The sequence below is a fragment of the Hyperolius riggenbachi genome, chromosome 9, assembly GCF_040937935.1.
Source record: "Hyperolius riggenbachi isolate aHypRig1 chromosome 9, aHypRig1.pri, whole genome shotgun sequence".
In the NCBI taxonomy this organism is placed as follows: domain Eukaryota; kingdom Metazoa; phylum Chordata; class Amphibia; order Anura; family Hyperoliidae; genus Hyperolius; species Hyperolius riggenbachi.
The window spans coordinates 121,377,371-121,403,487 of NC_090654.1; the positions used below are offsets into that span (position 1 = coordinate 121,377,371).

At 42.9% G+C, this 26,117-nt stretch overlaps 1 protein-coding gene across 1 annotated transcript in view; it reads left to right on the forward strand.

The window, feature by feature from the left end:
• Window positions 1–14,681, forward strand: part of SEC23A (SEC23 homolog A, COPII coat complex component) — a 223,734-nt gene extending 209,053 nt beyond the window's left edge. Inside the window, exons 19-20 of the mRNA XM_068253444.1 lie at window positions 12,921–12,986; window positions 14,175–14,681. Coding sequence (XP_068109545.1) covers window positions 12,921–12,986; window positions 14,175–14,264 — 156 coding nt within the window. The 3' untranslated portion in view covers window positions 14,265–14,681. The remainder of the gene's footprint in view (window positions 1–12,920; window positions 12,987–14,174) is intronic.
• The last annotated feature ends 11,436 nt before the right edge of the window (window positions 14,682–26,117 follow it).

Sequence of the window (26,117 nt, forward strand, 5' to 3'; positions counted from 1 at the left end):
TATCTATCCTATACTGGGGGGCACCTACCTAATCTAACCTGTACTAGGGGCAGCTACCTATCTATCCTATACTGGGGGGCACCTACCTAATCTAACCTATACTGGGGGCCAGCTACCTATCTATCCTATACTGGGGGGCAGCTACCTATCTAACCTATACTGGGGGGCAGCTACCTATCTAACCTATACTGGGGGGCAGCTACCTATCTAACCTATACTGGGGGGCAGCTACCTATCTATCCTATACTCGGGGGCAGCTACCTATCTAACCTACACTGGGGGGCAGCTACCTATCTAACCTATACTGGGGGCAGCTACCTATCCATTCTATACTGGGGGGCACCTACCTAATCTAACCTGTACTGGGGGCAGCTACCTATCTATCCTATACTGGGGGGCACCTACCTAATCTAACCTGTACTGGGGGGCAGCTACCTATCTAACCTATACTGGGGGGCAGCTACCTATCTAACCTATACTGGGGGCAGCTACCTGTCTATCCTATACTGGGGGGCACCTACCTAATCTAACCTGTACTGGGGGCAGCTACCTATCTATTCTATACTGGGGGGCACCTACCTAATCTAACCTGTACTGGGGGGCAGCTACCTATCTAACCTATACTGGGGGGCAGCTACCTATCTAACCTATGCTGGGGGGCAGCTACCTGTCTAACCTATGCTGGGGGCAGCTACCTATCTAATCTATACTGGGGGCACCTACCTAATCTAACCTGTACTGGGGGCAGCTACCTATCTATCCTATACTGGGGGGCACCTACCTAATCTAACCTGTACTGGGGGGCAGCTACCTATCTAACCTATACTGGGGGACAGCTACCTATCTAACCTATACTGGGGGCAGCTACCTATCTATCCTATACTGGGGGGCACCTACCTAATCTAACCTGTACTGGGGGCAGCTACCTATCTATCCTATACTGGGGGGCACCTACCTAATCTAACCTGTACTGGGGGGCAGCTACCTATCTAACCTATACTGGGGGCAGCTACCTATCTAACCTATGCTGGGGGGCAGCTACCTGTCTAACCTATGCTGGGGGCAGCTACCTATCTAATCTATACTAGGGGCACCTACCTAATCTAACCTGTACTGGAGGCACCTACCTAATCTAACCTATACTGAAGGGCAGCGACCTAATCTAACCTATACTGGGGGGAAGCTACCTATCTAACCTATACTGGGGGCACTTATCTAACCTGTATTGGGGGCACCTACCTACCTAGCTAGCCTATACAGGTGGCAACTATACTGGCTACCTATACTGGGGGCACCTACCTAACTAACCTATACTGGGGGTACCTACCTATCTAACCTATGCTGGGGGCAACTATACTGGCTACCTATATTGGAGGCACCTACCTAGCTAACCTGTACTGGGGGCACCTACTTATCTAACTTATACCGGGGGGGTGCCTGCCTATCTAACATACTGGGGGCAACTATACTGGCTACCTATACTGGAGGCAACTACCTGGCTAACCTATACTGGGGGCAACTTTACTGGCTCACCCATGCCTGGCCACCTATACTCGGGGGGGACCTATAGCTGGTTACCTATACCGTGGGGGGGGGGGGGCGCAATTTTTACACCCTCGCCCTGGGTGCATTTTAGCCTAGAAACTGCACTGTTGCCGCCGGCCTCCGAGTCCGATGACTCTGAGCTCTGCGGCCTCTCCTGTCTCCTCCAAGGCTGCATGCTGGTGACGCTGCCTAGTGCCTAAGCCTGCTGATTTGATGGCGGTGGCTGCCGCCCGCTCTGCTGCCCTGGCTGCGGCTGATTGTCACGGTCAGTCACTGAGCAGCGAGCGCCGCCGACGTGTCGATGATGATAAGGCTGGCTGGCTGCCGCCGGCCGCCGCTCATGTTATGTAGAAATATTGGGGGGGGGGCGCCTTTACGATCTTTGCCTCAGGCAGCAGAAAGTCTAGGACCGGCCCTGATGGCTACCTCTCTGTTTTAACTTCAATAAAGAGCTATACTCACCCACGTGTTGCTGTAGAATCTTTTGTTTCCCTGTTTCAAGACACTGTTGGGTTACAAGGTCCGTTCTGCTGAAGCACACATACAGTATATCTCCATTTGGATATTACATTTGAATGCAGGCCCGAATTCTTAACATTTCATTGTCCAGCTCTACTCATGACCTGTTTTGAGCAGACAAGTTTTGGTGATGCATTTAAAAGAAAATAGTTATTTACTATTTGACATTTCTGTAGCTTTCATACTAAAAAATATATGCCCAGCTTAGAGTCATGGCCAAAACTTGTTGGTACCCCAGAAATGTTTCCAGAAAATCAAGTATCACAGAAAAGTATTGCAGTAACACATTTTGCTATACACGTTAATTCCCTTTGTGTGTATTGTAACAAAACAAAAACGGAGGAAAAAAAGAAAATTGGACATGCCACACAAAACTCCAAAAATGGACTGGAGAAAATGATTGGCACCCTTTCCAAATTGTGTATAAATAATATTGTTTCAAGCAAGACCACGCCTGAAAGTAGATAAAAGGAGAGAAGTTCATATAGTCTTTGCCTTGTGTGTTCCACACTAAGCATAGACAACAGAAAGGGGAGCAGAGAACTGTCTGAGGTCTTCAAAACAAAAATTGTGGAAAAATATCAACCAATTCAAAGGTACAAGTCCATCGCCAGAGATCTAGATTTGCCTTTGTCCACAGTGTGCAACATTATCAAGAAGTTTTCAACCCATGGCACTGTAGCTAATCTCCCTGGGCGTGTACGGAAGAGAAAAATTTGTGAAAGGTTGCAACACAGAATAGTCCGGAGGTGGATAAGCAGCCCCAAACAAGTCCCAAAGAAATTCAAGCTGTGCTTCAGGCTCATTGAGCATCAATGTCAGCACAAACTACCCGTCGACATTTAAATGAAATGAACCACTATGGCAGGAGACCCAGGAAATCCCCACTGCTGACACAGAGACATACAAAAGCAAGACTACAGTTTGCCAAAATGTACTTGAGTAAGCTAAAATCCTTCTGGGAAAATGTCTTCAGGTCCCTGGTTGTCGTTCGGGTCTGATCTGTTCAGCAGCTATATCCCTCTGAAAGCTGAATGACTCAGCCAGTCGCTGGCTATTGTGCATACGCGGCCACGGCAGTATGCTTCCTCTATCATGCTCCCGCAGATGGGAGCATTCAGCGTATGTGCAGTTGCATTTTTTCTGAGCCGCCCAAGCGCAGAACGCTCCCGTGGGCAGGATCACAATCAAAGCCACAGTGGGCAACTGCTGAATGAATCAGACTGAATGACAGTGAGGGACCAGAAGGACTACAAGGGGCCAGAGGAAGCCCTAGGTAAGTTAAAGTGAGTGCCTTAGGTTTACTTTAACCACGTAAGTACTAGCGGTCTCTGCCCCCTTAAAGAGTAACTGTCAGGCTGCAGAAGCGAATTTAAACCTCTATTCTCCTGTGTTAAACAGTTTAGACGGAAGCCAAAAAGGCAATAGTGAAGATAAAAATCTCTCTTTCATTTGATGTGTGCTTATCAGCAAAGCTGTTAGACCCAAGCTTTTTAAGAGGACGCAAGCCGCATACCATACTGCAAAGCATTCTGGGGCCCTCCCCTCGGCTGCTAAGGAGAAGTTACAGGATCAAGTTTCAGCAGCTTGTAACTCAGTCCAGCGCACAGCACTGAAAAATCTCCGGGCAGAGTACACTGCAGGAGTCCGCTATTGTTCCTAGCCACATGGCTAATTAATATTCACTGCACACTAGTGTTATTCAGTACGAGGTTTTCTGTGATCAGGAAGCAGGCAGAGGACATGACGACACATTTGGCTTCATAGGAGACAGACAAACATGGAACCTGCCATGAGCTGTCAGGAGCATCAATCTCTGCATATACTATATACAAATTCTGTGAAGTACAAACGTGGACAGTGAAATGCATATGTAATGTAAGTACAGCCAATCTTTAGCTACTGATATATGTGTTTATTTTCTCTGAGACCTTATACCTAACAGCTCCTCTTTAAAGGAAAGGTCCAGGGGCGTGGCTTGCTAATGGCCGTGTGAAGACGCACCATTGCTGAGCGCTCCCACAGCCCGGACTCAAAAAACACAGATACAGCACCTATTAACCTGCCGAAATAGCCCATGGGTGGAGGCAAAAAGAAGGGAACCAAAGCCCAGCACAATACTCCATCCAACTCCCAAATCAAACGCTTCCTGAGGCCGCTCGAAAGAAGACTGCAGGACAGGGAGACTAGCAGCATGGCAGAGACTCCGCGTGACAAAACAGGCCGTGGCTCCCAATCTCCGAGAGCGGGCAGCTCAGCCGCGCGCTCACCTACAACTACAGCGACGAAAGAGACTCGTTCACCAGATCAGCCTCACAGCCCCCCGGACAAAAAACAAAGAACACAGCTACCAGAAGAGGGGCCGGAAACATCGCAGGCAGCATCGCAGGCCAGACAGCATGGCGGCGCTCCTACCTCGCCGAGCAGCAACACTTCTTCGGTTTCTCCAAGGGCAATAGCTGCGAGACCCCCTCAGCAGACGAGCCCAGCCCAGCTCACACAGACAGAACGGTCCTCTCCACGGAATTCCGAAACTGCCAGAGCACCGCAAGGTAGGCCTCTGTCTCCTAACCAGACAGCTTACAACTCCCGCCATGATGTAGCTGCACATGAAGAGACTTATACAAATACCCTGCCCTCTCCCAAGCGGCCTATAGGCCCAGCTTCTCCATCACTCTCCGAGGGTGCAGATTCCTACGTAGAGGTTGAGTTACATGATTATATTAGATCCCTCCCTACCAAACAAGATCTAGAGAACTGTTTCACTAGAATAATGGAAACATATAAACAAGATATGGCCGAGTTCAGACAAGACTTTGCACATGTCACAAACCGTTTGGAGGGAGTTGAGAAAGGCCAGGAAGAGCTTGCTGAATCCCTGAAAGCACAAACCACTACGGTTAATGCTCACTCTGAGCACATCACAGCCCTGTACATGAAGATTGACGATCTGGAGAATCGTCACAGACGAAACAATATACGCATTCGAGGCGTCCCTGAAACAACCAAGGCCCCAGATATTATGGCCACTACTGAAGCAATATTTAATATTTTCCTAGATGCCCCGGCAGATAACAAAATTGAAATTGACCGGGCTCACAGAGCAGCAGGCCCTCCAAGATCTGACCCGGCTAAACCGCGTGATATCATTTGTAGAGTGCACTTCTACAAGGAAAAGGACGCCATAATGGCTGCTGCACGTAAAAAAGGGAACATTGACTTTGATGGTGCTAGGATTCACTTACTGCCCGATCTTTCAACTCTCACTCTCCAGCTGCGCAGAGCATCTAAGCCGTTACTGGAAGCTTTAAGGGATCACGACATTATATACCGCTGGGGTTATCCCTTTGCAATTTACATCAGTAAAGATGGCAAGTCGGTGACCTTTAACTCACCTAAAGATCTACTAAAAGTCAGAGAAACCTTCAATCTGCCTGATATCACCCTGGATGAATGGCCAATTCAGACTGACACTCTTGCTCTACCACAAAGAGAGAAATGGAAGAGAGTACCAAACCGGTACAGACCCAATAGAAATAACATTGATAGATAACTCCATTATACCAGACACACCCATATGAATCTGTAACCACTCTTCGCCAGGGGAAAACACTATCCTAGCCTATTCCCATCTGGATGGTGATGCAACTGCCCAGTTGAAGACTGGGAGCATACCCTATTAAGTTTGAGTTTAACACCGCCCTAAGTATTGGCTACACTTTGTTAAGACTAACTTAACCCTTGTTTTAGTCAAATGTTTATGTTTCTCGTTATGCACCTACAACTCTGATATAGCATATTGCCTTATTCAGTTAAAATGTTTTTGCCTCTTGTACTATACTTACAATTACGTTATAACATAATGATCATCTAAGTGGGTCTAGGGGTGGGGAGAGATGTATTTCCGGAAGCCTTACTCGGCAATAACGCTGAAGGGCAACAACATTGTAATGTTACAAAGGGGGAATCCCGGGAGGCCCTCTCACTAGTGCCCCACAACCTGCCCATATTTTACCTTAGATAATAATCCCGACCTTCAACTCCTAAAGTTCTGGAGTTCCTTGGCTTTCCCCCTCCCCCCCCTTTTTCTCCCCTCTCCTCTCCCTCCCCCACCCCCCTCCCATCGATTAACAGTAGATCCATCAAATACTGGCTAATCAATACCACCCCAGATACTCCTAGTAGTTTTACTGGGACCTTAGGCTAAGTCAGCTCTAAAAATCCTAATACTCCTCATGACCATGGGTGAATGTTTCTTGTTATGTTTGCTGTATTTAACATAATGTGTTATAGTTTATACAAATGAGTCCTGGTTTGATGGGAGCCAATGGAACCGGTGTTTGGCTTCCATCTCCCACCAAATCCTTCATCCTGATGATACTGATTTTTTTTTACGGTCTCATCCGGGATGTGAGACAAACCTTACAGGTTCTTTATTCAGGCTTTGCTTTGGCCTGAGGTTTATGTTACTAGTTCTGTGTTCTCTTTTACTTGTTCCTTCTTTCTCACCTATACCCCCTTGTCCTTGTGTGCTCCTTCCCTGTAGGAGGTGTGTCGACTCCCCCAGCAAAAACAAACCAATCATGCCCTGTGGTAGGAGTGATATGCGATGCACGCCCAACCATATTCTAAAAAATGGATAAATGCTCTATAGCATCTTATAATGTCAAAGGATTCAATATCCCCAATAAAAGATCCCAGATCCTGTATCATCTCCACAAACAAAAAGCTTCCATCGTATTCCTACAAGAAACTCATTTTAAAGAGGGAGAAGTGCCCCTATTTAAATCCAGATATTACAATAAATGGTACCACTGTCCAAACCCTTCAGGCAAATCTAAGGGAGTTTCTATCGGATTCCACAAAAACATGAATTTAAACGTCCTCAAGACACAAATAGACGCACAAGGAAGATATATCGTTTTTGGTAGTACAAATATTAGACACTAAATACACCCTAGCAAACATATATCTCCCGAATCAAAATCAAGGCACTACCTTACTCTCATACCTCTCGAAATTAACACAATTTGCAGAAGGTAATATAATTCTGGGGGGGGACTTCAACTTATGCCTCAATCCACTACTAGATTCCTCGTCCCAACGGATATCACTTCCCAAAACTACCTTTACAAAAATTAAATCTAAACTTCGATCTCTGTGCCTGGTGGACGTTTGGAGAATCCTTCATCCAAACAATAGAGACTATACCTTTTTCTCCCCTGTTCACCAGACACACAGTCGAATAGACTACATACTCACCTCACAAAGGCTCCTTGACAAGGACGTCCAAGCATCCATAGGCAATAGATTATGGTCAGATCACGCCCCAATCTTCTGCTCATTTATTCTGAATAAATCCCTGGGGACTCAAAGCCAATGGAGACTAAACGACAACCTACTTCGTGACCCCATATGTGTAGCAGATATAAAAAGAAACATTGAAAACTTCACTCTTAATCATGCCCATGACGAAACCTCAGCTGCCATTAAATGGGAAGCTCTAAAATGTGTCCTACGAGGGGTCTTGATCTCCCATGGATCTAGACTCAAAAGGGAGCGTAACGAACAAATCTCCAAGTTCCTCTTGGAGGTGGACGACCTAGAGAGTAAACTGAAAGATAGATACTCACCTGATATAGACCTTAAACTATCTAATACCAAACAAACCCTTTTATCTTTAATAGACCAAAACACTTTGATAGCCAGAGAAAAATCCCGTAGTATGTTCTTCCATAGAGGGGGTAAATGTGGCACTTTACTGGCCAAATCCCTACATCCAATTTCGCCCTCTACAAATATTTTCTCCATTAAAAATGCACAGAACCAGACCAAATTCAAAACATCAGACATTGCTAAAGAGTTCAACACATATTACACCTCCCTGTATAACATTAAAGGTAAATTCCACGATTTTGGACCCAGCGAAGTTAAAGGAAAAAATAGCCTCTTATATCAATGCCACTCCCTTACCCACATTACCTCCTGAGACTATTCAAGACTTAGATCAAACATTCACAGAAATTGAACTGTTGGCATGCATTGGATCCATCAAAAAAGGGAAAAGCCCCGGACCTGATGGTCTCTCCGGTGCGTTTTTTAAACAATTCTCTAGCTTGTTATCTCCAATACTGCTACAAGCGTTCAACTCAATTGATGACTCCCACTTTTTTACACCTCAAACTACTATGGCCCATATCACCGTCATCCCCAAACCGGAAAAAGACCCAACTTATTGTATAAATTATAGGCCCATTTCCCTGATCAATATTGATTTAAAACTTTTCGCCAAAATGCTAGCTGAAAGACTCAAACCCCTACTTCCCACGATTATACATACTGATCAGGCGGGCTTTGTCTCAGGAATAGAGGCCAGAGACAATACCCTGAAAACAGTCTCCCTGATACACTACGCTAAGAAATCTAATTCACCTCTTTGTATCGTGTCTGTGGATGCCGAGAAGGCGTTCGACAGGGTCCACTGGCTGTTCTTGGAGCTCTCCCTCCGGCAACTAGGCTTGGGTGAGGGCTTCATGAGTAAAATAAAGTCACTTTACCACAATCCTAGCGCCAGAATTCGAGTTAATGGGACCCTGTCGGACGCCTTCAAAATTACCAACGGCACCAGACAGGGATGCCCATTATCCCCACTACTCTATGTAATCTGCATGGAACACCTAGCAATAGCACTAAGACAAAATCTCTCAATTCATGGGATAAAAATAGGTGACCACCACTTCAAACTTTCACTATTCGCAGATGACCTATTACTATATATCTCAAATCCACACATAGCATTCCCACATATTCTATCAGATTTAAATAAATTTGGAGATGTTAGCAATTTTAAAATAAATATTACTAAAACTGAAGCGCTTAATATCAATCTCCCTACAGCCACGATTAATACCCTAAAAAAACTCCTTCAACTTTAGATGGCAGTCCAGCCATATCAAATACCTAGGAATTATAATTCCTAATTATCTAAGTACAGTATTTCAACTTAACTACCCACCACTCTTTAACAAAATCCAAAAAGAACTAGATAACTGGACCAATCTTAGGCTCACCTGGTCCAGTCGTATAAATATTATTAAAATGGATACCCTCCCTAAAATTTTATATACACTACAAGCCATCCCCGTTGGGTTAACCTGCTCTTTCCTCAAAAAATTACAATCACTAATGTTAAACTTTATTTGGCAACGCAAAATGCATAGGACAAAATTCAAACTCCTTACACGACCCAAATCAGAGGGTGGCATGGGTCTACCTGACATTAAAACATATTACTATGCTTCTCTCCTAACCCATGTTCTTAATTGGTTCCAAGATAGAAATAGCAAGCAATGGGTCATTCTGGAGTCAGTCACATCCAAACTAGACCCTAGAGCATTGCTTTGGATACCATCAGATCAGAAACCGGGGCCTGCTGACATTGCATTCTGGACCCAAATTGTTCTAAGAAAATGGGGTAATGTCAGAGAACGTCTCAAACTATCTACCCTTTATAGCCCACTTACTTCTCTCTTCGACAACCCCAATCTGGCCACCGGGATCCAGCAATCATCTTTCCTGGGATGGGACAGGGATTTCTGGCCTCAGGTGAGGCATATCACCGCCTCTAATAGGCTTCTACCACAGGTCAATATAGGCAATCCCCAAAATCCTCCTACAGTAAATTGGCTAATGTGGTCCCAGCTTACTTGGTTCTATAAATTTCTGATGTCTAAAACTAACATTCATAGAAATCTAACTCCATTCGAACGAATGTGCGCTACAACCTCTTCCCTAAATCACAAGGTCTCCCTAATCTATTCATTATTAGTGTGCACCAACAGCGAAAAAGACCTTCTTAAGTTAACGGACACCTGGGATAGAGACCTAGGACAGGTTCTCCCAGCAGAAGATTGGGAAAAAATCTTTGAGTTAACACACAAATCCTCAGTCTCCCTAAACCATCAAGAGAGAAACTTCAAAATATTTGCCAGATGGTATCGTGTACCATCGCAGGTGTCTAAATATAGTCAAGACAGTTCGGACCAATGTTGGAGGTGTTTGCAATCTACGGGAACCTATATTCATATTTGGTGGGAGTGCCCTAAAATACAAGAATTCTGGGTGGGGGTGTTTGAGGTCCACAAACAATTGTATTGTTCATCTCTGCCCTTAAAGGCTTCAACAGCCCTTTTGACACTACTCCCTGGTAGAACTTCCAGTATCAAAAAATCAATAACTCCTATTCTACTTATCTCAGCGAGATTACTAATAGCTCGACACTGGAAATCAAGTTCAGTACCTACTATGGCGGAATTATTCAAAGAAATAAATGCAACTATGCGTTTGGAGGACCTCTATACACCGACCTCAGACAACGCTGAATCTTTCGTAGCTAAATGGGCTGTATGGATGGATTTTAGGGACTCAGAGAAAGCTATGGTAATTCTTCGTAGAGACCCGGCCCCCGTAACATCCATCACCCTAGGAAATGGAACTTTATAAACACCACAAAAAAGGCTTGACCGGGGGTTAGACATACCTCCTACACCTCCTGCCCCTCCCCTCCTCTCTCTCACTCCTCTTCTCTTCCCCTATTTTTGTTTGTATATGTCTTACTAAGTCCATGTCACTTCCGAAAATGTTTTTCAATAAAACCAAGTTCTGGTGTATTTCAAATTCTATGCTACTCTGGTACATATATGACATGTATTCCTCACTCCTTTTGTATTAAGTGGACTACCTCACCATTGTCACCACTTTCCTGATTTCCTTGTCCAGAAATATTCGGAATAGACCAAAGCAGACAACCTGGTACATAGGTACCTCGTACCACATCATTCTGGACTATCATAACCTGGACGAATGTACCACAAGCTCAACTACATGACATAACTAATATCCGATGTTATACACTTAATATCTATGACATGTTATTTTGTCTATCTGTTCTTACTTAATCTTTCAATAAAAACTTATTTGGAAAAAAAAAGGAAAGGTCCAAGCAAAATTAAAAAATGAGTTTCACTTACCTGGGACTTCTACCAGCCCCATGCAGCCATCCTGTGCCCTCGTAGTCACTCACTGCTGCTCCAGTCCCCCGCTGGCAGCTTGCTGACCTCGGAGGTCGGTGGGCAGTATTGCGTACATTTTTCCGCGGGGGACTGGAGCAGCAGTGAGTGACTACGAGGGCACAGGATGGCTGCATAGGGGCTGGTAGAAGTCACAGGTAAATGAAACTCATTTTTTTATTTTGCTTGGACCTTCCCTTTAAGGACCAGAGACCGCTGGTACGATAACAACAGAATTCCGAAGAATCGTCACGCATACCCGCCACAACCGCCATCACCACTGCACGCCGGGATCCTTCTAACATCCACTCTGCTGTCTCTATGACAGCAGAGTCATGTGAGCTGGTCAGGAGCCGCTTTCATTGGCTCCTGACCGTGTCTATCATTGTAAGCGAGCGGCTTACATTGATAGACATGGCCAGGAGCCAATGTAATCGGCTCCTGACAGACTCACATGGCTCTGCCGTCATAGATACAGGCAGAGCCAGTGAGCTGTGATGAGAGACGGCGGATTGAAATCTACGCCCTGCCAGCCATGAGCCCACCAAAACAATAAGAAATAAATAAGAAAATGTAAAGCACTAAAAATGGATGCTTCATTTTTACTGGATGTCCACCTGCTAGGTTGAGTGACAAGTTTTCCTTTGAGAACAAATTATTCTTTTATTGCTGTGTGGCATAGTCAGTGAGATGCTAATAATTCTTAGTTTATGGAAATAGACTGACAAATGCTGCTGCAGCTACTGCTTTTCTTTGGTCCATTTTTAAGCCAAATTTACATACAATTTGCATGTGTTTTGCATCAACTGTGAATTATTACTATCTTACTGACCATCCCTACTGTTGTGTAGTAAAGATCAGTATGTAGAGAACCAGGGGTGTTGCAAGGATCCTGGAAGATCCGTGGCACCCCTAGGCAACAGGTGGGAATGTGCTGTGCCAAAAAGTGGGTGTGGTCATTATGCTTATTGGTGAGGCCACATGTACCCAGCAGCAGTACAGCTCAAAGACAGTGGCCGGCCTTTGGTGTTCCAGATAGGGTTAATCAGTTGATGTAGTTAATTGGAGCAACTTTGCCACAATCTGATGGTCTGCATACGGATGGTGTTGAGACCACAAAATACAAGAGAAAGGACCATGCCTCCAATCCTGTGATTTATTCATAAAAACAGATAAAACACTGCATGCACTTACAGATAGGTGTCTGGAGACAAGCATACAAGTATGCTTGATTGTGCCGGGTTGTTTGAGCCTGGATGAGACACACCACCCCTCGGATCATCTAGCACTCACTGGCCATGGTTTCTGCTCCCATTTCCTGTAAATGCATTTAGGCAGTGTTTTAATTAATAAATTACACCAGGCCCGGATTTAAATCACTGAAGCCTATAGGCACAGAAGTTCTGATGCCATAGACTCCACCCACAAATCCTGACCGGAATACCCACCAAACACCGAGCAATTGAATTGTCTTGGCCAATCGTACCCCTCCTTACCCCCTCCTGCTCATAGTCACTTATTGATTCCGTCATATGGGGATCATAATGATGGAAGGCTCTCCCCCTAATTGCATAACCAGGAAAGCAGTGTGTGGTAATGGGCATTCAGCGGAAAACAGTCCATCTGTATAGCAGCAGGCTCCATAACACTGTGGAATAACTGTTTTATGTAAGCATACACAAAAAAACCACGAGGAAATCAAGATAAAATGTGTTTTTATTGTTGATGATTATGATCTCTATGAATACAGTGTTGTTAACGCTTGCTTTACTTCAATGTGTTCTCCAGGCTCGATTCCTTTTGTCAAAAGTGAATCCCTCACAAACCCATAACAACATGTATGGCTGGGGACAGGTCAGTATCCAGTTCTGTTTTACAATGCCTTTCATTTGTGATGAAATTACTGCTTCATGCTAGAGTTATCATACTAACTAACACAACTAATGTGCAGTATGAATATATCCCTTTTTTCTGAATATGTGCAATCTATATATATAATAGGCTACGTGCCTCAACCTTCAAGCAAGAAGAAGACTTATCGCCCTGCCCCCAGGGCCGGTCCAAGCCAGAAGAAGGGGCCGGTCAAGGCAAAAAGTAGTGACCTGCTACCAGGGGCGGTCCTACACTTGCCGCCGAGCTGGATCGCAATCATCGCCATGGCGACGGGGAAGCCCATACAGGAAATCCCGTTCAGAACGGGATTTCCTGTTGGGAATATGCGACCGGAGGGGCTGGGCGGACGCCGCACGGAGGGAGGAATCATGTAGCTAGCGCTAGGCTAGCTACATGTTAAAAAAAACAAATTAGGTGAAAAAAGCCCTCCCGCGGCCGTGCGCTGAAAATAATCAGAACGCCCAGCGGGTTAGAGACTCTGAAGTCTCATAAAAATCCGGTTTTTATTTTAAAAATGTGTTTAACATTACTGTCCTACCTAAACCGCTGCATCCCCGCCACTGTAATCTAACTAAATTCCCCCAAACTCCCCGGGGGCAATCCGGGCAGCGCTTCCGTGAGAGGCAGAGCTATGAGCCGCAGCTCTGCCTCTCGGCGCGTCTGTCAGCCTGGATCGCCACCTCTCCCCCCGCCCCTCTCAGTCTTCCTTTACTGAGAGGGGCGGGGGAGAGGCGGAGATCCGCCGCTGATAGACGTGAATGGAGGCAGAGCTGCGGCTCATAGCTCTGCCTCCAACAGCAGCAAAATCCACGATCAAGAAAGTCGTGTATTTTGCGGGGGAGAGGGAGGGGGGAGTTAGGGGGGATTTAATTAGATTTCAGAGGCGGGGATGCAGCAGTTTAGGTAGGGCAGACATGTTCAACACATTTTAAAAAAAAAAAAACATGATTTTTAGGAGACTTCAGTGTCTCTTTAAAGAGACAAGGTCTGTTTAAGGCCAAGGAGCTTGGGCTTGGCCCATCAGAAGGTCATGCTGAATTTTGAGGCAAATTCTAGAAATCTCTCCTTAATACATAGGAAATGTACATACAGATGTTTTTCAAACTGAAGAACTGCATTATATAATGCATGTGATCTGTCTTTTCACAGGAGTCTGGATCCCCTATTCTCACAGATGATGTCAGTTTACAAGTTTTTATGGATCATCTGAAGAAACTGGCGGTTTCCAGTGCTGCATAAAACAGACACCTTTCTGAATGGACACAATGCCTTAGACTGAACCTCCACCCCATACCTCCACCTGTCTCAAACTTCATACTGGACAGGATGCTGGAACACAGACCACTCCCCCTTCTAGCTGTGATGAGTGCACATGCTGCCTGTATGCTCCTGGCTCTAGATTCCCAGTAGTTATTTGTACTGTTATATTTAACTACAGAGCAATTCCTTTATGAGCAAAAAGATCAAAATTGCATATATCAAAGTTTTTGACTATAAAATTCTAGAAGCTATAAACTGTACAAACTGTGTACAGCTGAGATGTCGTTGGACGCCTCTTTTTACTTTAAACTGAACAAATATTTTAAGAGCAAAAAGAACAAAATACTTTTTAATAACCAACTAAAATAAATGTTTCTGCCTGTTTAAATACCATAAGGTGTGAAATGTAGCAGATGCCTGTTCTACTAAGGTTCTCCAAGGTTAGAAAACATCCGATCGCTTAAAGGGAAGCTATAGCCCAAATGTCAACGCTATTCCATTAGGTTACCCACAAAAACTTTTTGACACAAACCTTTGTTTACAAATGCCTGAAAGGGTTAAAGACTGACCTTCACTTTGCTCTGGAGGCTTGCAGGTGGCTAGATTATTCTTTGATCACTAATTGCATGCAATAAAACTTGCATCTGGTTCGCACTAGGTATGAACACTGCATTTTAATGCCATACTTACATCTTCTGCTGCATTGTCCACTATGGACATCAAAAATATTTTAATGTAATCTCCGGGCTGGAAAATTGTGTGCTGCGGGTCTTTATACAGCAAAATGCAGTGCATATGAGTGAAAGGTCCCATAGGAAAGAATGAGAACTTTCAGCAAATCCGCTCATCAGGTTTGCTGCTTTAACCTATTTCAAACCGCAAGGCTCTGGCCCCTTAACGATTAGAGCCTTGTTTTAATGCGGCCGTGTTGTGGTTGGCTCACAGTGATCACCTGGTAAGGAGCCAATGAAACTGGCTTCTTACTGACAGGAAGAAGCTCAGCTGTGCTTCCTCCAGTAAGCAGCGATCGACCTGGGACCACAGTAAGCCGCAACGTAGAATCTACCCCGCATCAGAGAGTCACAGATGCGGCGTAGATTCTACCTACAGCGGTCCCGAACCTGTTAAATGCAGGGCTGTGGACATAGGGGTATATTCACTAACTGGCAGTAAGCTTTATGTATGTAGGCAACACATGCAAACTTTACCGAGGCCTTATGCTAATTACATAATCCAATACATAATGTGAGTACCTGGTTTTATACACGCAATGCCTTCGTTGCTTCTATAGCAGGTAATGTAGACATTACTTGTAAAATGGGGGTCATGCTATTTGTATAACGCAATTCTTAGCTTAAAGTGTACTGCTGGTTAGTGACTATACCCCATAATTTTTCTCTTTGAAGAGCTTACTGGATATAATTAACCTATGCAATTGCAACTCCTAGGACTTCTGCACTGTGATCTGAGGAGAAAGAGGAGGGGCTTACATATACAGTCTAGAATGCTAGGTACACACGATGAGATTTTCTGGCAAATTTGCTGCCAGATCGATTATTTCCAACAGGTCCTATCTGATTTAAGATCGATTTTCCGATCGTTTTCCCATTCACTGCAAGAACATTGCATCGTACAGATGACATTACATGGAGTGTAAACCATCTAGCCATCATTGTATGTTATACCAGACTTTAATCCTGCTTTGATCCAGCAATTCTAGTCTGAATTGCTGAAAAGAAAGGTTAGTAAGGGCTGGTTTCCACTATGCTGGCGTGCATCTTACAGAACGATTTGGATGCGTGCTGCGGTAAACTGCTGCGGTAAACTGCAGAAAGCCTATTGATGGAATTGGCAGCGTTTCCTCGCTTAAATCTCATGCATGGAAACGCTGCGGATTAAGCAACAGTGGAAATGGGCCTAAAATTATAAGTCGTTCAGTTGCTGTATGCACACACCTGTTGTGAGAACCTGCTGGAATAAAAATCAGAATAACCTACATTTATTACCAAAAATATTACTTCTCGTTGCAGGTGCACATGTGACTGCAGTCATAGGTCTACTATTTCACTAACCTGTTGGCAGTACTCTGCAGTCTGCTATGACCTATGTGACTACTGTAAACTTTTGCCACTTATTAGCAGGCCATTTTTTTTAAGCCCAGACCAAGTTGGTTGGATCACTTACAATCTCCACTGCTCACCAGTCAGGGAGAACTTCCATAAATTGGGGTCATGGTGTTTACAGATTATGTGTGTGGACAATGGCTTTTAAAATCTCATTACAAGTCCATCATAAAACCATAGACTCGAGATGCCCCATTCCTGCTTGTTATGAATGTAATACAGTATATGCAGTGCCAATACATCGAAATGCTAGATGGATATGGAGACTGCCATATTTATATCCTTGTAAACAATGCAAATTGCCTGGCTGTCCTGCTGATCCTCTGCCTTTGATACTTTTATCCATAGACCCCGAACAAGCAGGCAGATCAGATGTTTGATTGAAGTATGACTGGATTAGCCACATGCTTGTTTAAGGTGTGTTATTTAGACACTACTGCAGCCAGAGATTAGCAGAACTGCCAGGCAACTGGTATTGTTTAAAAGGCAATAAAAATGGCGGCCTCTTTATCCCTCTAACTTCAGGTGCCCTTTAAATCCAAATGCTATTCATATTTTTAGTCTTGGAAAGAGCAAGGAATGGTTATTACATCTATGTAGTTGCTCCTGGAGCCTGTGTCCCCATTGAGAAGATTTTCCTGCACTTTTTAATGTGATCACTGCCGGTAATGGGGACAGGATATGAGGGACAAAAAGAAGAACATGACAGAGGCTCTCATCTTCGTTTGCCATTTATGAAAGGAAGTCAGGTTAAATTCTCCAAGATGAGGACATAGGCAGTAGCAGATTCCATAAAGATGGTCTATTTATTTCTTTGTGTTCAAGGCTAAAATAAAACCTTTGGATACAGTTGAGCTTTAATCTAAACTTGTATAAATGGTATACAGTACAAGGCTTCCATCCTTTATTTGCTTGTCTAATGTGCTGGTCCTCTGTGCTTTTGATTCTTTCTTAAGCTGGCCACCAATGGTCCAATTTCTAGCGAAAAATCGTTCGATTGATCAGAAATTCTGATCGGATTGGTTGTAAATAATCTCCTTTGGTGGACACAATCGATTATGAACGAGTGAAAAAAATGTCGCCAGAATGAATTTTCGTTGAACGAAAGTTTGGATTTTCTCTGTGGTCGTGATAGATAGGAAGCAATGATTGGTTAGTTGATGGTGTAGTGAACGATTTTTCGTCCGATCAGAATTTCTGATCGCTCGAACGATTTTTCACTAGAAATTGGACCGTTAGTGGCCAGCTTAAGTCTCTCATCTTCACAGCCAAGCAACTGGAATTTTACAAAGATAGTAAATGTGACAGCCTCCATATTCGACTCCCTTCAAATTTTCTTTAAGTAAAGTTGGGTGGTGGGTATTGGCATGGTCAGGTGGAATTTGTGTGGGTGTCAGTGCTCAGCAATTAATAGCCAACACTGGCCACAAAATAGAGATGGCAGAAGGTAAATATAATTTAGGGTTAAGTTTATTTTAAAGGGATGAGGTTGGGGGACATTAGAGTTTAAAGAACACGGCCTAGTATTCTTCATCTGTGCCCAGCCCACCAGGGCCTCTACCAAAGGTACACGCTGCAAATACCTCTGCTAATGTTTTTCACAGAGCCTCTGTAACTGACATGGGAGAAGCAGCATATGGTGCTTATCAATACTTTGAAATACCTGTTGATTGGCTATCCCCTATCTCCTTCCTGAAGCCTAACCCTAACCCCCTCCTCAACCTTAAAACCTGCTATCAAAAAACAGATGCTTTTCTGGATGTTTGGCCAAATGTACCCAAATTATACACTTGACATCACTGAGCCCGTGGCAGTGCAAGCGTACTGTGTGCCCAGATTAAGCAGTTCAGTCCACATGTCAGTCCTGACTTTATGTTCTAAATTCACAGCACAGCCACTAAGTCCCCCTACAAGATAGCAGTATTCCCACCACTGAAGATCACCTGCCTTTTTTAGTATGATTTGGTGGTAGCTAGCATCCATCAGGACCTAGGCAACTGCCTAGGATTGCCTTGTGGATGATCCAGTTCTGCTAATCTAACCTTGTTTTTTGGGGGTTGATCTGTGCAGGTGCTTCTGTTTTCTTTGTAGTTATAGTGATAAATTAGCCTCACTGACTTTAGTGGATCCTTAATGCCCTAAAACATTAGCAGATTAGCATGTAGGCACCTCTAGCTAACATCCCTTAAAGCCATGTGTCAAGTTGTTTGCTTTGATGACCTAACACGTCTCATTTATAGGTATGCATGCAAAGTACAGGGTGGGCCATTTATATGGATACACCTTAATAAAATGGGAATGGTTGGTGATATTAACTTCCTGTTTGTGGCACATTAGTATATGTGAGGGGGGAAACTTTTCAAGATGGATGGTGACCATGGCAGCCATTTTGAAGTCGTCCATTATGAATCCAACTTTAGTTTTTTCAATAGGTAGAGGGGCATGTGACAGATCAAACTTATTGGGATTTACACAAGAAAAACAATGGTGTGCTTGGTTTTAACATAACTTTATTCTTTCATGACTTATTTACAAGTTTCTGACCACTTATAAAATGTGTTCAATGTGCTGCCCATTGTGTTGGATTGTCAATGCAACCCTCTTCTCCCACTCTTCACACACTGATAGCAACACTGCAGGAGAAATGCTAGCACAGGCTTCCAGTATCCGTAGTTTCAGGTGCTGCACATCTCGTATCTTCACAGCATAGACAATTGCCTTCAGATGACCCCAAAGATAAAAGTATAAGGGTGTAAACTGGCCCACGACGACCAATCCACTTTCCAGGAAATTGTTCATATAGGTGTGCTTGGACCTGATACCCATAATGTGGTGGTGCACCATCTTGCTGAAAAAACTCAGTGAAATTCCCAATAAGTTTTATGTGTCACATGACCCTCTTCCTATTGAAAAAAACAAAAGTTGGATTCAAAATGGCCAACTTCAAAATAGCCGCCATGGTCACCACCCATCTTGAAAAGTTTCCCCCCTCACATATACTAATGTTCCACAAACAGGAAGTTAATATCACCAACCATTCCCATTTTATTAAGGTGTATCCACCCTGTACAATTATTTTTCCTTAGCATCCTGTGTCATGTAGTAGTATTTTTTCCTTAACATCTTGTGTCATATAATAGTATTTTTCTTTAGCATCCTGTGTCATATAATAGTATTTTTCCTTAGCATCCTGTGTCATGTAGTAGTATTTTTTCCTTAGCATCCTGTGTCATATAATAGTATTTTTCCTTAGCATCCTATGTCATATATAATCTTCTGCATCTTCTGCAGTTGTGTCCTAGCAAATAAAATATGCACTGGGATCCCTAATGGAGAGATGACCATCCAATTTTCCCTTGGATATGCAAATATTTAGTTGAAAATAATTTTCATTAGTATCGTATACACCACATACCTCAAAATTCTAGACAAACACAAATATTATTTAAACTCAAGTCAGTATTCATAATTTTGTTGCTTTTGATTTGTATTATTGTATTCACTTTAGCATGTTATTTGTTGTTTTATGTTTTCCATTAATATCGCTCTCTTTATCCCACTTCCTTGTTTTACGTTTCTGACCCTTGTTTTCAGTTTTTGAATGGCTTTCACACTCTAAATGTGCTTTGAAGGAGGCAAAGGTATCCATGTTGCCCTTAGCAATCAGTCATATTCCAGTGTATACTCTTTCAAGGCAATTTAGAACACATGGTTGATTGCTAAGGGCAACAGACTGACTTTCTCATTCTTGAGTTTTGTTAAATCTGCACCCAGTTTTTGAAGATTGCAGTTTGGAGTATATACTGAACAGAGAAGGCAATATAAAAGCTTGCCTATTTATCAGTAAAACTAAACAATGGTACCAAGCTTTAAACAAAAAACAAAAAAAATCACATGACTGATTTACCATACATGGTACAATTTATATATTTTTGTATATAGATAATTTCATAAAATGTTTCTGTTAGATCAAATATAAAGATTTTTCAAACATGTCCGATCGGAGTTTTATTGAAAAAACAGGCTAATTGTTCGTTTTTCTTGATCAAAAAAAGGATTCTTTTAAACTTTTATTCGATTGAGTTTTGGTCAAATAAACGGGAAAATTGATCGAAAGTTTTTATTGAACAGTGTATGGACACCATAAGAATGATAGCTGTTTATCAAGCACAGCTGCTGTTTATCAGCCATATTTGGACTGTCTATAGTGGAACTTCCAATCAGCTGCTAGTTACAGCCGAGAGTTCCACGTTAATCAGTTATGGAGGTCAGTGAGGTGCTAAAAACTTCAGCTTGCATGCAAAATTGTATGCACCTTGGAATTGGCACAGTCCAGATACACTCCCTGCTGATTTTGATTGGCCATATTCCAAACCTCAAAATAATTTACACTAAATTTGCATATGAGCCAGAATTACCAGCGTCTACGGAGGGTAAATGAAATGCAAATAATTCTGAATTGATGCAGGATTTTTGCAAATGGATAAATCAAGTTCGGTCAAGGTGGCTTTCAATTGGTCCATTTCAAGCTGCATACATTTGCATTAAAAGTTTACATAATTGTGCATCAACTTGAATTTATTTGCCTCTCAGTGACCATCCCTACTTGCATCTCACTGATCAACTGTACTGACTAGTAGCTACCGCCCACATACTGCATCTCCTGGTTGCTAAAGCTGAATACTCACCTCACTAGGCAGGAAGATGGATCCCAGCAACATCTCACGATTAGCGTTCCCTGAACCATCTTCCTGCCGGTGGGTATACGCGTCGGCACATGACGAGCATGAACGAATGTTTGTGGTACTTAGTGCGGCAATCATCAGGGGATCTTAAAGATCCGCTGCGACTGTCGTCTAACGTCGTTCGTGTAATCTTGCGCCTGTACCCATGTCGCAAGATAAAGGAAAAGATCGCTCATCGTTAAAAGTCGCCTGTTGTCGGAAAAATCGCATAGTGGTTACGGGCCTTAAGTGTGATGAGAAAACAGCCTTTATACACCTATAAACACACTAGTAGCAATAGTAGTCACCATTCCGAGGCAGTAACATGTGCATTAGCTGGATTTGGTTACCACCTCTGAGCTAGTAGTGTTTCAAAACGTTGTGAATTTTTTTTAGCAGGTTGATACTTACCTCTTGGGTTAGTTACAGTGCTTCTATTTTGGCTAAGATGTTGTTTCTTTGCCCTGTCTCATATGGACTCACACTGTCCAATCCATTTTTACACAAGTTTCAGATAATGCTCTTATTTGAAATAAACCTTGTATTTTCCAGCACGGTTTCAGACACTCTCCTTGTTTACCAGTGTGGTTTTCTTTAGCCTTTCTATGAACAGATGAAAGTTGATGCTATCACATTTTCCATGCTCCATTTAGAGGACTGAGATGGGAGGGAGCGGAATGGTTGCTAGGGGCATTGCAGAAAGCTATCGGACACACTGCTGTACGCAAAGCCTTTCATGCTGCTCTGACATTCTAATGCTGTTATCTGAAAATATCTAGTTATGTGCTTCATTTCTGTGTTTCTGACAATCTGAATAAAGAGTTATAGTTAGAATGCCTCCTTTTCATGTGTATCATGTCTAATAGTTGTCTTTGCCTTTATAATGATGGATATTGTTGTGTGCATCCAATGTAGTGAAAAATAACTAATACTCCTCAATCAGCGTACGAGAGAGAACGGCGCCGGAGACTTGGGCGCAGGACACAGCCAGTATATGGCTGATCCTGCTGCCGCACAAGTCCGGGCCGTGTTAATTACTATTCCTCCTCCAGGCCGACATGGATAGTGGGGGAATGAAATAATTCGGCTTCCAGCAATCGCTGGAAGCCGAATTATTGTTTTAAAAGCAACTTCAGGTCCGTCTTCTGACGGCGCTGAAGTTACTCCCTGTGCCTGCGATAGCCGTAGTTCCTATTACGGCCTATGGTGGCGCCGGCTGCGCCCAAGACTCCTGCGCTGCTGCGCCCAAGTCTCCAGCGCTGGATTTACCGTGTTCGCTCAATCATGATGTGCTATAGCTTTTAATTCTGTTGTATAGTGTACTATGGGATGTAATAGGCAGGATAGCACAAGTAGCAGTCTAGCACATTGTAGAACAGGATGGTTTCTTACGTTTTTAAAATACCCGTATTATACAGATGTATTTTAGGGCTAGTGCGCACCCAAAGGCACCAGCGTAATCACAAACGCTCAACTTTTTTTAAAGTGATTTTTCAAGGCGATTCTAGGCATGTGCCTAGCGATTTTCTATTTATACCTAGCGTTTTTTTGGATCGTTTTTGTGTAGCATTTTTTTATGTACAGTACAGCTGCTAGTGTACTGGTTTTGTCACAAAACGCTTGGAAAATTTCTCTGATCTAGCAATTTTCAGAGCGATTTTCTACTTTCCTATACTTAGCATTGAGGCTGAATCGCCTCAGAAATCAGCAGAAATGCTGCAGGACTCACGTTTGCATTTGGAAAAACATCATATCGCTCTAGTGTAATCCATCCCATTCTAATACATTAGCCAAGTGCTTTTTGAAGCAAAAGCGTTTTCAAAAGTACTCAGAAGCGCTCTTGGTGTGCACCAGTCCTTAGTTCTTCGTAAATAATGGAGACCAATTATGGATATATATGCTTACACAGAACAACATCACCAAGAGTATTTTTAGCTAGGGAATAGGTACAAATAATTTCATTTTGAGGGCTGGAACCCACTAGAGAGCTCTTTTGCACGTTTAGGGAGGGCTTTAACCACTTCACCCCCTAGGGACATTTACCCTAACGGACAAGAGCAATTTTCACTTGTCAGTGCTCCTCCCTTTTATTTGCCAATAACTTTATTACTACTTATCGCAACAAAATGATCTATACCTTGTTTTTTTTTTTACCACCAATTAGGCTTACTGTGAGTAGTACATTTTGCTAAGAATTTTTTTTATTCTAAGTGCATTATAACGAGAAAAATAAGAATAAAATTGAAAAAAAATCATTATTTCTCAGTTTTCCCTCATTATAGTTTTTAGATAAAACGTTCTCCTGTAAATAAAACCCACACTTTTTATTTGCCCATTTGTCCCAATTATTAGACCATTTACCGTAAATAATGTCCCTATCACAATGTATGGCGACAATATTTTATTTGGAAATATAGGTGTAATTCTTCTGTCTTTTTTTTTTTTAAGTCTGGTCCATAATTACAAGCCCCTATGTAGTAAAGTAATAGTAATATACCCTCATACTATATAGATTAAAAAAGCTAAGTCCCTTAGGCAACTATAATGTACTATATTTTTTACAAGTGTTTTTTTGGGGGGGGCAGGGAGGGGCTTTGGAAGTGGAAGGGATTAACTTTAATAATATTTAATTATAAGTGTATGTATATGTGTGCATGTGTAATTTTACTTTTTGGCCACTAGATGGTGCTGTGAACACTCTCCTGTTTTACATGGCTACCTGCTTTATGAATGGGCATAGCCCCTGATCGGGGTCATGTCCATTCATTCCAGGCATTGTGATTGGGTAGAAGAGAGGATCGCAGTGTCCCAATGGTTAACGGCAAAGAGGGAGGCGGGCATGCGTGTACAGTGGTGGTGGGAGCGAGTGACGCATTAAAACGTCCTGAAGCCGTTAACAGGCCCAAACAGGACGTTTTAATGAGTCCACTTGTCTGGAAGTGGTTAAATCGCTAGCAATTTTCCTAAAGGCTCTGCCTATGTAAATAAATGTAACAAATTCCACAGTAGCGCTTGCAATTAGCAAAATCACAAGACATGCAGTATTTTGGGAGCATTTGCACTGTATTTGGGAGCATTTGCACTTTACAATGTAAAGTACATAAGCACTGGCTAATTGCTCATGAATTGCTGCACATAACATTTTTTTACAGTTTGCAGTAATTTAAAATCGCACACAAATCGCTAATAGAGTGAAAGGACCAATCAGAATTAAAATCACTCATCGCTATCACAATCGCTGGCAAAAAGCTTACACTTTTTAATATCATTACCAAAATCACTGGAAAACACTCATGAAATCGCTTACAAAACGCTAATTGAAAAAGCTAGCGATTTGTAGTGGGTTCCAGGCCTGAGGCAGATTTATGTAAATGTATGCAGTTTGAAAATGTACCAATCAAATCCCACTGAGGTGGAATTGCATTGGTCCATTTTCAAGCTGCATAAATCCTGCGTTAACTCAGAATAATTTGCTTCTTATTGACAATCCCTATTTTAGTTTCAAAGCTTATATTGTGAAACTTATAAAAACTACAGGTAGCAGAGCATAGGAAAAAAGCAATTGAAAGCTATAGAAAAGATTATATAAGATTTAAAAGCTTTCCTTGTAAACTTTCAAAATTTTTACGCAAAGTGCATAAAATACACCTAAATATCTAATAGAAAACATCTCAACATATGAGAAGAACTTGGATTATAGACATGGTCACGGTATTAACACCGGTCAATTTACTTAATGTAACAATCGTTGATTAAAAGTTTGATAGAGCACTTTGAATACAAGGGAGCCAAACTTTTTCAAAGTGGGGATTTCTATCAATTAGATAGAACGAAAACGGCGCATGCGTTAAAACATTACTGAGCATGTGCAAACAGTCTAACGCAGCTAAAAATGTGTATAACGCATAGCAGGCAGCACATTCATTTAGCGTGCAGCGTCAGACACCAACGCAACGTCTGAACTGTGAACAGCCCATTGATTTTTCATTGCTGTAAGTTATTGTGCGTTACATGTTGTTGTAACGTGCGACTTTAACGTTGCACTGTAAAAGAGCCCTTAATGCTGTTGCTGAGGCGTTCACTCTCACTCCCCCTGCCCCTTCAGATACACAGGTGCAAAGTTACGCTTTTCAGACCATCCCCTCTACCTTGCTTCTGGCAAAAGTGCGAGAATTTGTTCACCGCGCATCTAATGACAGTCTATGGAGAATCACACGTCTACTAAAATTAGCATTTTCGCATGAATGAAGAAAACTTACTTCTTGCAATAAAAATTCACACATTGCATGCGGTAAAAAAAAATTGTGGTTAAAAATTCATATTCAAACATGAAACACCCCCCCCCCCGCTGTTTAACCTGCTGCCGACTGCTCCACGACGATTGGCATGAACACGGCGGCAGACCCAGGACCACTTGCATTTTCGCATGCAGGAAGAAAATGTACTTCTTGCAGTATAAATTCACACATTGCACGCGGTAAAAAAATTGTGGGTGAAAATTCACATTCAAACATGAAAAAAAAATGCGTCTTAAAAAGACTAAAACGTTGTTTAACCTGTTGCAGACCACTCCACGCCGATTGGCGTGAATGGCTTTCTATGGGGTTTGCAGGAGAGCGCGCGCACTGGTGCGCGCACATCTCCGCTTAGAAAGCGGAGCTCCGCCTTCAGTCTCCCATCAAAACTGCCGTCTAATAAGCCAGTACAGCGCTGCGTTCTAAGGCAGCGCTGTACTGGGGACAACCATGTGACACGGCTGTCCCCCTGGGGGAGACAGAAGCGATCCACTGTCATAGGCTAAAGCAGGGGTAGGGAACCTATGGCTCGGGAGCCAGATGTGGCTCTTTTGATGGTTGCATCCGGCTCGCAGACAAATAGGTAGAGGTTGATTCACTAAGCTACACTGCTCAAGTAGCGCAGCTTAGTGTGGCAGTGCGAGTAAAATTTTCAAAATAGGCACACTACTGCTGTAGCATGCACTACTA